This window comes from Clinocottus analis, unplaced genomic scaffold (genome assembly GCF_023055335.1).
Source record: "Clinocottus analis isolate CAN_PGR_092001 unplaced genomic scaffold, fCliAna1.0.p SCAF_70, whole genome shotgun sequence".
Classification (NCBI taxonomy): Eukaryota; Metazoa; Chordata; class Actinopteri; order Perciformes; family Cottidae; genus Clinocottus; species Clinocottus analis.
The window spans coordinates 165,001-177,500 of record NW_027176230.1 but is presented as its reverse complement, the minus strand read 5'-3'; the positions used below and the strand labels follow the sequence as shown (position 1 = coordinate 177,500).

General features: G+C 46.7%; 1 protein-coding gene across 3 annotated transcripts; it reads right to left on the bottom strand.

The window, feature by feature from the left end:
• Window positions 1–2,089: 2,089 nt before the first annotated feature.
• si:dkey-94l16.4 (transcription factor 20) lies at window positions 2,090–12,418 on the bottom strand. 3 transcript variants are annotated; one of them, XM_068566948.1, is made up of 6 exons: window positions 12,253–12,418; window positions 8,592–11,224; window positions 6,361–6,454; window positions 4,108–4,157; window positions 3,911–3,978; window positions 2,090–2,378 (listed from the first exon to the last, which is right to left on the bottom strand). In XM_068566948.1, the coding sequence occupies exons 2-5, from the start codon at window positions 11,217–11,219 to the stop codon at window positions 3,931–3,933; spliced, it is 2,820 nt and encodes a 939-aa protein (XP_068423049.1). In that variant the 5' UTR covers window positions 11,220–11,224; window positions 12,253–12,418; the 3' UTR covers window positions 2,090–2,378; window positions 3,911–3,930. The 3 variants fall into 3 exon arrangements, with proteins under 3 accessions (XP_068423049.1, XP_068423050.1, XP_068423051.1); XM_068566949.1 differs by having other exon boundaries at window positions 2,090–2,375; XM_068566950.1 differs by lacking the exon at window positions 12,253–12,418 and adding an exon at window positions 11,747–11,881.
• Window positions 12,419–12,500: the final 82 nt, after the last annotated feature.

The window sequence follows — 12,500 nt, the reverse complement described above, 5'->3', positions numbered from 1 at the left end:
ATATTAAATACACAAAACATATGGCTGGCACAAAGGAAATACACACACTGTTCCAGGATGAGGACATTGTGTATGTGTGAGGACTCGTTAGCATGGAGATGTATGGCCTCACTGGTCTCAGACAGCACAACGCTGCCCCTAGTGGAGACAGCACAACACTGCCCCTAGTGGAGACAGCACAACACTGCCCCTAGTGGAGACAGCACAACACTGCCCCTAGTGGAGACAGCACAACACTGCCCCTAGTGGAGACAGCACAACACTGCCTCTAGTGGAGACAGGACAACACTGCCCCTAGTGGAGACAGCACAACACTGCCTCTAGGACAGACAGCACAACACTGCCTCTAAGACAGACACACAACGCTGCCTCTAGTGGAGACAGCACAACACTGCCTCTAGTGGAGACAGCACAATACTGCCTCTAGTGGAGACAGCACAACATTGCCTCTAGTGGAGACAGCACAACACTGCCCCTAATGGAGACAGCACAACACTGCCTCTAGTGGAGACAGCACAACACTGCCTCTAGTGGAGACAGCACAACACTGCCCCTAGTGGAGACAGCACAACACTGCCTCTAGTGGAGAGACAGCACAACACTGCCTCTAGTGGAGAGACAGCACAACACTGCCTCTAGTGGAGACAGCACAATACTGCCTCTAGTGGAGACAGCACAATACTGCCTCTAGTGGAGACAGCACAACACTGCCCCTAGTGGAGAGACAGCACAACACTGCCCCTAGTGGAGACAGCACAACACTGCCCCTAGTGGACACAGCACAACACTGCCTCTAGTGGAGACAGCACAACACTGCCTCTAGTGGAGACAGCACAACACTGCCCCTAGTGGAGACAGCACAACACTGCCCCTAGTGGAGACAGCACAACACTGCCCCTAGTGGAGACAGCACAACACTGCCCCTAGTGGAGACAGCACAACACTGCCCCTAGTGGAGAGACAGCACAACACTGCCCCTAGTGGAGACAGCACAACACTGCCTCTAGTGGAGAGACAGCACAACACTGCCTCTAGTGGAGACAGCACAACACTGCCTCTAGTGGAGACAGCACAACACTGCCTCTAGTGGAGACAGCACAACACTGCCTCTAGTGGAGACAGCACAACACTGCCTCTAGTGGAGACAGCACAACACTGCCTCTAGTGGAGACAGCACAGACTTCTGTCCAAAACAAACGGCACTGATGGGCCGAAGTCCCGATCAGGTAGTAATACTAACCTCAGTACACGGTCAGCAGGTAGTAATACTAACCTCAGTACACGGTCAGCAGGTAGTAATACTAACCTCAGTACACGGTCAGCAGGTACCAGTGTGGTCGAGGGCATCAATAACAGAAAAGTGCATTCAAGTTGCTTCAGTCATCAAGATGTCCAAAGAACGCTGACGTACATCCACTGATTAGTCGTTGCACCACAAGCTCCAGAGAACGGATCAAAGTCTTTAACAGATAAGGCTTTTTCAAGGAAAGACATCCCAGGTGCTGATCAGGATCTTTAGGCTTGCATGGCTGTTCCTACTGAAGTTAAAATGGAGGTAAAGCAAAGACTCTCAATGTCAGACATCCGAAACACAAGGTCAGCACCAGGCGAAGCCGAGCGCTCCTTCATTTCAAAAGGTGCTTTTGTTGAGGTACATTCAAAGTAATAAGTAAGATATATTTTGCAGTAGCGGTGAGAAATCAAAGTGAAAAGCAGATTACTGAAAGAAATGGCTTTACTTCTCAAAAAATTAAGCCCGATTTCATTTTTGATTGGGGGCAACCTTTGTTACTCCAAAGTGCTTTGCAACAACACAACACACCTCACGGGGAGAATCCATTCCAACAGCGGCTTCAGTCACTGGCGATGTGTCCGGCTGCATCCAGTCTGTTTACTATGGAAGCTGTTGTGTTGAAGCGTCCAAACAGGGGCCTCGTTGTTCAGTGTCATAGCATCTCCTCGACTGGCTCTATGTTACCAATGCTACCAATAACTTAGAAACACAATCAAACCTTTTACAACCAATAAGACAAGTTCAGGAATAAATAAACCAAATATAATCAAATACTTAGAAAATCTTAAAATTAAATATCTTTGATTGTTATTTATATTTAATCCAGGAACAGAAATTCCATATAAATAAGTACAGAGTGACACACATGAGGAATTCAGCATGTTACTGGACGTCTTAGGGTATTGGCGTCTTGAGGATCATAACCGGCGCCTCCAGTAGGGGCGGGGTTAACAGTGCAGGTGAAGAGCTGAGGGCGGAGTTAAGGTTTACGGGTGCTAGCTGTCAGTCAGAGAAACCCTGGTCCACTGGTGCCATGGATACAGCAGACGAGGAAGGAGAGCCCCTACGTGGTGTTGCAGGTCTGCTGATTAAAAAGAAAAAGATATTTCAAAGGGATGAACTCACCTGAACACATCGTTTGTTCTAGAATAAGAGCACCAGAATTACTGCCCCATGTTGCAGTTCCTCTGTCTAAAACCTCACCACCTCACCACGTCATGAAGTCACACCAGCGGAGAGCCTCGCCGAGCAACGCACAGTTATGCAGCGCCTCTCAGCTCGATGCCTCCAACCTCGCCTCAGCGATGTTGTGCGTCCTGACCAGCTCAACACTGTCAGCCCAGTGGGGATTTCCCCGTATCAACAAGAACCACACTTGGTTATAACGCAACGCACAACTACACAGCGCCTCTCGTTTGGCTGGGCGCACTGCGACGCATCCCCTGGTCATCAACAATGCATGTTGTCCAAATCACAACTAGTGACATTTAGTTATAACTAGGGCTGGGCAAGTCGACGCGTTAATAACGCACTAACTTGTCAAACAATTAACTTCTTTTTTTTCTTTTACTTTGAAGTGGTTTATGTCCGTGTGCGCTTCCGTAGCCTCACCGACAGGCAGTGTTGATGACTTGAAAAGCATGTATTGTTCTGTAGTTTCTGACACGCGAGGTCCCAGTGACCCTCGGGAGACACGCCAGGTCCCAGTGACCCTCGGGAGACACGCCAGGTCCCAGTGACCCTCGGGAGACACGCCAGGTCCCAGTGACCCTCGGGAGACACGCCAGGTCCCAGTGACCCTCGGGAGACACGCCAGGTCCCAGTGACCCTCGGGAGACACGCCAGGTCCCAGTGACCCTCGGGAGACACGCCAGGTCCCAGTGACCCTCGGGAGACACGCCAGGTCCCAGTGACCCTCGGGAGACACGCCAGGTCCCAGTGACCCTCGGGAGACACGCCAGGTCCCAGTGACCGTCATGCCCCTTACAACCTCAAGTCCCTTACAACCTCGGTCATGTCCAACTCGTGCTCCGATACTGTAGCAGATTTTGATTGCTTCAACACTAAGCCAGCAGCTCGTAGCTAACCGTGCTAGCATACACTGTATATAAGTGGACGTGGTCACGTCACCCATCGGTTCGTGGACTGACGTTATATAGCCTCAAGGCCGGTGATTTGGCAGTTGCCATCTTTACTTTCTGCAACCGGTAAAAGGTCAATTAGTGTCAATAACAGTCAGCCCACCCTAAAGCATCTCCTGCTTTATGGTCTGTATGACTCGAAATGGATCATCATTTACTAAATGATTATTGAAGAAGAACTCATGTTTACAATGCAGCACTGCTGATGGACTACTGCTTTGACACAAATAGAATGATAAAAGTATTTATGGTCCCAATTACACCCGTGTTGACCGTGCTACGATAAGTAAAATGGATGCTGTGTAAAAGGCCTACAGCAATGTTGTATTGCATGTGCATTAATTTGGAAAACTTCAAAAGCAGCAAAACTTCCTTCACTTCACATAACACAACTCATTAGCATCTTTCATTGGACGCCAAAACCCTAACAGAACGTCCTCCTGATCACATGAAAGTGCATCAGGTATTTACGAACCTCCTGAGGTTTCTGCTTCGTCACCTGTCCTCCCATCGGTTCCCTGGAGGGGCTCTGAAGGTCTTGTTCTGGGGATGAGAAATGACTCTTTATGTTGCTTATTACACAGTCACACGTGATATCTCTCAAGAAGCAAAACCACACCTCAAACCTACATTTTATAATAAACTGGCACACTTTCACTTATTTCTGCTCACCTTATGCTTTTTACACTTCATGGAAAAGATTTCTTCTATGAGTACACAGTCTGCGAGAACAAGAACAGGAGTTAAAGATGCCACACGGGCAGGTTCAAGCTTAGCAGAAGTGATACCGGCCAGCCGCACTTCACAATGGAGACATTCACAGAACAATTCACATGAACTCAACAAAGCACTGGTCTTGGGTGTATTTGACATAATATTTCCACAGATACAATGTTGAGATATCAGAATGAACAAATTGAACCAGACAAAAATAAATACAACCATAACTGCATGGCTAGATTACTCATTAATAAATAAAAAGAATAACCCGAGGTTGTTCTTTAGCACTGTGGCCAGGCTGGTTGAGAGTCATAGCTCTGTGGATCCGTGTGTTCCTACAGAGCTTAGTAGTAATGACTTCATGAACTTCTTCAACGATAAGATCCTGACTATCAGAGGCAGGATTGATGATCTCCTGGCCCCAGCTACTCATCCTCAGCTGTGGTGGACTTGGAGGCGGCTGTGGGCCCTGATGTGTGTTTGGATAGATTTTTTCCCATTAACCTCCACCAATTGTCTTCAATGGTTTCTACTTCTAGATCTTGTACCTGTCTCCTGGATCCTGTTACAACGAGGCTGCTTAAAGAAGTTTTGTCTTTAATTAGCACCTCTCTATTAGATATTATGAATGTGTGTTTAATAACGGGTTATGTACCACAGTCTTTTAAAGTGGCTGTAATTGAAGCTCTCCTTAAGAAGCCCACCCTCCATTTAGAGCTGTTGGCTAACTACAGACCTATTTCTAACCTTCCCTTTCTCTCTAAGATACTGGAGAAGGTAGTCACAAACTACTTATGTGACTTTCTACTTCACAACAGTTTATTTGAGGAGTTTCAGTCAGGATTTAGAAAGCACCGTAGCACTGAGACGGCACTAGTGACCTTTACTCATGACCTTTTAGTTGCATGAGATAGGGGACTTGTCTCTGGACTTGTCCTGTTAGACCTTAGTGCTGCATTTGACACTATTGATCATGACATTTTATTACAGAGACTAGACCAGTTGATTGGTGTTAGAGGTACAGCATTAAGTTGGTTTAAGTCCTTTTTATTAGATCAATGTCAGTTTGTTCATGTAAATAATGAAGCCTCAATGACCACCGCTGTTCTTCATGGGGTTCCTCAAGGTTCTGTACTTGGACCAATTCTATTTACCTTATATATGCTGCCCTTAGGCAATATTATCAGAAAACATGATGACACCCAACTATATCTGTCAATCAAGCCAGATGAAATTCACCAGGTTGCTAAACTTCAAGTGCGTCTTAAAGACATAAAAACCTGGATGACCTCCAACTTCCTGTTGTTGAACTCTGACAAGAAGTTATTTGACTTGGCCCAGAACACCTCAGAAATCATCTGCTGATATGTTTCTCTTGATGGCATTGCTCTGGCATCCAACACCACTGTGAGGAATCTCAGAGTTATTTTTCATCAGGACCTGTTCTTTGGCTCCAACGTGGAACCTGCCATTTTTCACCTACGTAACATTAAAAAAAAAAAATCTCAAAAGCGATGCCTAAAAATTGGTTCACGTATTGTTTTACTTCTGGACTGGATTACTGTAATTATCAGGCTGCTCTAGTAAGTCTCTTGGGTAGAATGCTGCAGCTCGTGTACTAACGAGGACATAAGATGGGGGGCTAGAGCTTTCAGCTCGGGGGGCACACCATCCCCTCATTTAAGAGCAGACGTAAGACGTTCCTCTTTGATAGCGCTTATAGTCAGGACTGGATTCCCGAGAGCAGCCCACCCTGTGATTCTGTCAGATTACAACAGCAACCCTTAAATTTTCACAAGTGCTGATGCTCCTCCTCTCTACCTCCTGCTTCATGGATAGTGGTTGTCTGGACTGTGGTCCATGCGTATACTACTCTTATGAATATTGTATGTCATATTCATGTAATGAGCTGTAACTCTGTTATTAATTCTGGTCACATGACATCTACTGCTTCTGTCCATCCTCCTCTGTTGATCCCCTGGGTGCTTCCTGTTTTCCCCGTGAAAGGGTTTTATCTACTTCATTGGGGAGTTTTTCCTGATTTGTAATTTGTGATTCTGGGCTCTACAAAATACATTGAATTTAATTGAATAGGTGCCAATGCAGCCAAATACATGAGTGCACTGACCCTTTTGAAGATTTATAGACAAACATGCACACATAATTAATTGTGCTGTTGCCGTGTGACGGCAGGGGGAGGCTTACCTGACTCCAGAGCACACCTGTAGTGGTACTTGTTGGCACAGCCTTTGAAGAAGCAGCCCAGTGTAGCACCATGGTCACTGCAAGCCGAGCACTTCTAAACACAGTACAGGGTGAAAAAGACATCATGTACACGTCTGCCAGGACATGGACACTAGACAGATAGCTTTTAAAGCTTTAGCAACGGCCACGGTAATGCAAAGTGTCACACAAATCCATGCTTAAATTGTGCACACCAACATTTAACACACATATCCATGAGTACACACAAAGATGAAGGCCTGGCTTACATGTTTTAACTCAATGCAAAGCGTATTTACCCCCATTCATTAAAAAAGGATTTAATAGAAAACTATATTTAAAACCCTTAATGTATTTGAAATATATGATGTGTTCTTATTGAAATGTAACAACTTAGTTTTTGTCTTAGACTATAATGATCGACTACTCCCACCAATTATAATGATGGAGATGGAAGGAATAACAAAGGCAGTTGAAAATGATGATTATTGACATGCAGAAGGCTTTTGATACTATGGATCAGTAAGTTATTGAGAATATTGGAGAAGTATGGGATAGAAGGATCGCTCACTCTTGGTTTAAAAGCTACTTGTAACATCGACAGCAGTGTGTGCAAGTTAATGACATGGAGTCAGGATTTAGGAAGGTCACCTGTGGAGTACCACAGGGATCAGTGATGGGTCCAATAGTTTTTATACTTTACATTAACCATATTTGTAGTGTTACTAAATTATTCAAATATGTCATTTTTGCTGACAATACAATTTTCTTTTGTTCAGAAAATCGATTAAAGGACCATCAAATCAAATGGAATTACAGGGGGATATTAAATTAAACTGATATGATGATAAAATTCAAAGTGTGTTTGAGACAAAATTCCTTGAATATTATTGTTTATAAAGTAACATGGAGACAAAATATTGAATATATAAATAGGTAACATTCCAAGTCAGCAATATTGTAAAAATGTAGAGATGTACTCACTTCTAAGGCCTTGTATATCATTTATTGCTCACTTAACGTCCTTATTTATCTTATTGTGTGGAGGAGTGTGGGTCAACCTATAAAACCTTCATAAATTCAACAATTGTTATAGAAACGAGCGATACGCGTCATAAATAATGTTGGCTGCTATGAGCACACATCCATTGTTTTTCAGATCACATGTTATGAAATTTAATGATTTGGTTTATTACAAAATAATGCAGACAATGTACAGAGCTAAAGAAAAGTGTGTGTGTGTATCTATCTATCTATCTATCTATCTATCTATATATATATATATATATATATATATAGTATTATAATGATTGACTGAATAAAACATGCAAACAATTACAGTACATTATAAATGTAAATAGCATAGTCTTAGACTATCAAAAGGTGGCTTGTAGTCTCATGCAACTACTACTGCAACTATTACTGCAACAACTACAACTACTACCACCACTACTACAATAACAACTGTAACTGCAACTACTGCAACTGCTGCTGCAACTACTGATGCAACTACTGCAACTGCTGCTGCAACTACTGCAACTGCTGCTGCTGCTGCTTCTACTGCTGCTGCTGCTGCTTCTACTGCTGCTACTACTACAGCTACTGCTACTGCTGCTACTGCTGCTACTACTGCTGCTACTACTGCTACTGCAGCAGCAGCAGCAGCAGCAGCAGCATGTGTGAACCACATTGGTTTAACCCCTCATCTGGAACAAATCTGGACCGCTGCTTCTAAGCAACGTATTCCTTAAAAGAAGAGATAGCAAACAACCAGTCCACCCTTTCCAGCCAATAGGGAACATGCTGTAACTGCATCCGAGTTGCTGACCTGCACCAATCATATTCAATCTTTCTCTCAATTACATATTCGTCATTTATGCACACTTACTCAGGCTACGCTTTGATAACACATCAAAAAACTATTAGCAATTTCAATTAAAAACTGTTTAGTTCAGTTTCATTTATATAGTCCAACATCACAAATGTGCCTCAGAGGGCTTTCAAATACAACCGCCTCCGTCCCAGGACCCTCACATCCCATAATAAGTCGATGAGCAGTAACAGCGAAAAAAACAGAAAGTTGATTCCCACTAAAACTAGAGCATTAGCATCCTGGAGGCCGACACAACAAACAAGTAAACTTCTCCCAGCTCCAATCACATGTCCATGTGCGATGGGCCACACATCACTCTCCCTGTGGGCTCGAGTCTTACCGTCTCCTCGGCCACCTTGACGGCCTCCTCCAGCCCGTAGACTTTGCCCTTCACCAGGAACACGCCGGCAGACCAGATGCCGCAGTCCTCGTGGAGCCAGTGTTCACAGGGCTCCAGAGGCAGCACAGGGGGGCTGTACCAGTCCTCCACGTCGGCAGAGCCTCCGTCCGACCGCGCCCGCTTAGCTGCAGGGCTGCCGGCGGTGTGAGCCGTCCACCGGTAGCTCTCCAGAGCCTTCTGCTTCAGATGAGACGCCGGCTTGAGGGGACGGGCTGCGAGCGCAACGGCAGACTTCCTTCCCCGGCCTCGGACACTGCAGGACGAAGAGTCGGTGTCGCTGTCGCCGTCCTCTTTGAGGCCCGACATGCCAGCCGGTCTTTTGGTGCCTGGCTGGTACCCTTCAGGGTAATAGGGGCCATGGAGGTCCCCTAAATCCATGGCGTTAGCCGCCTGTCCACACAAGCAGCAGACGAGAGCGCGCCGCTGCCGGCTGTGTGTGGACGCCCGGCCCAGCTGCAGACAGGAAGTGCTGGGTACGACTGCAGAGATGAAGCCACAGGAGTGAGCCTGCTGCTGCTGGCCGCTCTTACGTTGCGTCCTCACCTCTTCGGGATAGTTGATGATAGTACACAGAGCTGACGCAGACTGCTGACGCTCCACACGGATGAATGGAGAGAACCCGTCGAGCCTATAGTCCCTTTTCTCCTCCTTGTAGTTGACGTACTTCAACTTGATCTCGGGCTCCTTCGGGGAGAAGATGGAGGGATACGGGCTCCATGGGCCTTTCTTTTGCCTTCTCTTGCGTGTGCCAGCCGCCTTGGTCTTGGAAGTGGGAGATGGTTTGTTACCGGTGGCTTTCCCTTTGCCACGGCTTTTCTTTGGAGAATTTGATGGTGGTGGTGGGGAAGACCTTGCAGTCGAAATTTCCACTGAGGGGTCAGGGTGGGATAGATGCTGTGGCTCCTCTGAGTTTTCAGACTGAGGACTTGAGGGCGATGAGGGTTTTCTCGTCGACCTCACGGGGCTGGTCTGTGGTTCGTTTGCAGGGTGGGAAACCTCCTCCGGCCCTCTCTTTGACTTCTTGTGCAAAGCAAACGGAGGGCTTTTTAGAGATGCGCTGCCATTGGACTTTTTATAATGATTGATTTCAGAATCAGAGGTAGAGTCTTTGCAATCGTCAGTGTTCATGTTATTAGTTTGACCCTTTTTCAATGAACCAACTGCTTTTTGTTTCCTCGTTTTCACTGAGAAACTTGCTTTCACTCGACCTCTCCTTTTTCTTGCCGACAGGGTGTCATTCCTCTTAGGACTGGCTAACTTAGAGTCATCAGCTGGTGACAGGGAAGCCTTTGCTTTGTTACGGGTACGTATGCATCCCGAGACTTTATACCTGCTAGAATTTATGTTCATAACTATAGCGTCTAACCGTGTACCTCTGCCGGGCCGAACGGGCAGTTTCTTTTCTTTTAAAGTTCTCTGTAGTACTTTAGCATTCCCGTTCAGGTGAGGAGTGACGGCCTTGGGTTTTTTCCCTGAAAAATCGGACACAGAAACAAGATCTGTCAAGTCCACCAAAGGCTCCACCACTGCCTTCCTTCTACCGCCGGGCTGCTTGTTTTCTGCGCTCAAGTCTAACCTTGTGGTGCCACAGCCCGGCTGAACGGCCCCATCTGTCCTCAAGCCATCCCACGCAACCTCATCAAATGTCTCCAGATAAGAGGTATCCCCGCTGGGGGAGCTGGAGGCCTGAGGCAGGGCGAACACGTCCTCCACGTTGTCCAGCGAGGTAGCGGGGGGAGAGACGGGGTCCTCCAGAGGACTGATGTACTCCCTGCCTTGTGAAGACAGGTCTCTAGCACCCACGCTGCCCGAGACCACTGATGAGTCCTGTTCCTCACACATGAAAGCCTCAGAGCGGCCCCCCTCGCCTTCCCCTGTGGCAGAGGAGAGTGTCTCCGGTGAGAGTTCGGCACAAACACCTGAACTGAAGCAGCTACCACCCTGTCCATTTTCCCAACCCCCTGTCTTTGTCAGAGAAAGGCTGTGATCCTCTTCACCTGTTTCATGCTTGCCCATGTCTCCGCCGTTAGAAATTAAGTCCTGAGGCTGCTGCATTAGGCACACTTCATCGTTCTCTGGTCCCACCTGAGCCAAGGACTGAAAAAGGTGTGTCTGAGTGGCGAGGTCCATGGGCCCATCAACCTGCTCCAAGTAGTGCTGGTTCAGTGCATAGCCAGTCTCCTCAAGCCCGATATCCAGGTCACAAGGAGAGTGGAGGGACAACTTGCTCATAGGCGGCACACCGTACATGGAGTCGCGAGAGGAGAAGACGTGAGACCTGCTCACGTAGGACAGGGTGACTGTAGTGTGGGAGAAGGCGTTGTCTGGTTCAATTGGTTCCTGGAGAGCGGCCTCCGAGGAGCCGGTCTCCGAGAAGGGCAATCCGGGGTTGCTGGTACCTGAGTTTGGGTACCAGCTGGGGCTCTTCACCATGTGCAGAGCATCGAGGGACGGGCTGGAGAGGGCACATTCCTCACCTTTCCTGGTCAGGTCTATGCCAGCGGGGATGCTGGATGTGGAGAGGTCTTGAGGCTGTAGATCCCCTAAGCTCCCAGGTGGATGCTCCATCACACCTGCAGTGAGAGGAGACAGTCAGCTGCTGCTTGCATACAGCAGAAACGTAGGAAGACGCACACAATGCTTTTCATTCAGGATTGCTCTGTTAGATGTTGGTCAACACATCTTTATCAACACACACACTGCTGTTGTTTTCTAGGAACTAGATGACATAAAAGTTATTTTGACCACTAAGCTCAATCTCTTTGAAGTTCTCCTCTCGTCGACCCTTCAGCTGAAGTAACTAGAGGAACCTGGAGAACATAGCACTGATTGACTCTCTACGATTTGGGTCATTACATTAATATGTATGGATATTCATTATATCAGGTTGCTGATATAATCAATAGGCAATAGTCTTCATGTCTTTCATGACTGTCAACAGGTGACCGGCTGACTTCTTACCGCCAACATTGCTAGGTCAGGGTTGCTAAGATAGCTCGCTTAGCCTAATCACAGCTAACGCTAGCTAGCTAGGCCCGCCTTAGCACCGGTAACGTTGCTGTACGCCGAACTGCATCCGATACCTGGCAACTTACAGTGATTATCATTAAAGACAGAAGGCCGGGCGCCAGCGACCTGACAGTACACCTGCTACTAGTAGACAGCGGCCACTCTTCATTTCGGCGAGGTCTTCTCCCCCAAGAAGATCATTATTTCTATCCCATGCCAACTTGTCTAACGTTAGCTTAACGCTAGTAGTCTACGTCGTTAGCCCGCTAACGTTACGACTCGTAGTAACTTTGTTAAGAGTACAACGGTCAACCAATAGTAAAATGTTAAATTTTGCTTAAAATGGCTTCATTTGCAGTATTACATGCACACCGAATTGAAGAGTGAATCTCAGCGGTTCCAGAAATATTAGTTTGCCTTCTGATACATCCATAAATTGAACGAAATGCAAGGTTTTATTTAATTGTGAAAGACTTAACGTGGAGTTTGGCAACACGTTCTCTGTATTTTCACGGGGCGCATCGGGGCAAGGCCCGGCCCGGTGAAACAAAGACAGAGTGGAGGTGACGCTGTGCCGCTGAGCAAAACTTACCGGACGGGAGAGCTCGTTTAAAAACGTCCAGTTAAAAATAGGAGTCCGCCAGCATCTCTCTCAGTAACAACTCTACTCTAACAATCCTCCCAACACTGGACACACACACAGCTCACAGTTAAACAAAGATTACTTTCCAGGAACACACTTCTCTGATAGCAGCAGTGTCAAGTTGATTGAGTATAATCTCAAACTTCCGGATTCCCCTTCATAATAAAACGATTATTGACGCGTTTCAGTGTTTTCTT

Coding starts and splice junctions, on each gene's coding strand:
- si:dkey-94l16.4 (XM_068566948.1), bottom strand. CDS start 11,219: ATGGAGCATCCACCTGGGAGCTTAGGGGATCTACAGCCTCAAGACCTC. Junction 4,158..6,360: donor CAGGTGTGCTCTGGAGTCAG/GTAAGCCTCCCC, acceptor TTGTTCTCGCAG/ACTGTGTACTCATAGAAGAA. Junction 3,979..4,107: donor TGAAGTGTAAAAAGCATAAG/GTGAGCAGAAAT, acceptor TCTCATCCCCAG/AACAAGACCTTCAGAGCCCC.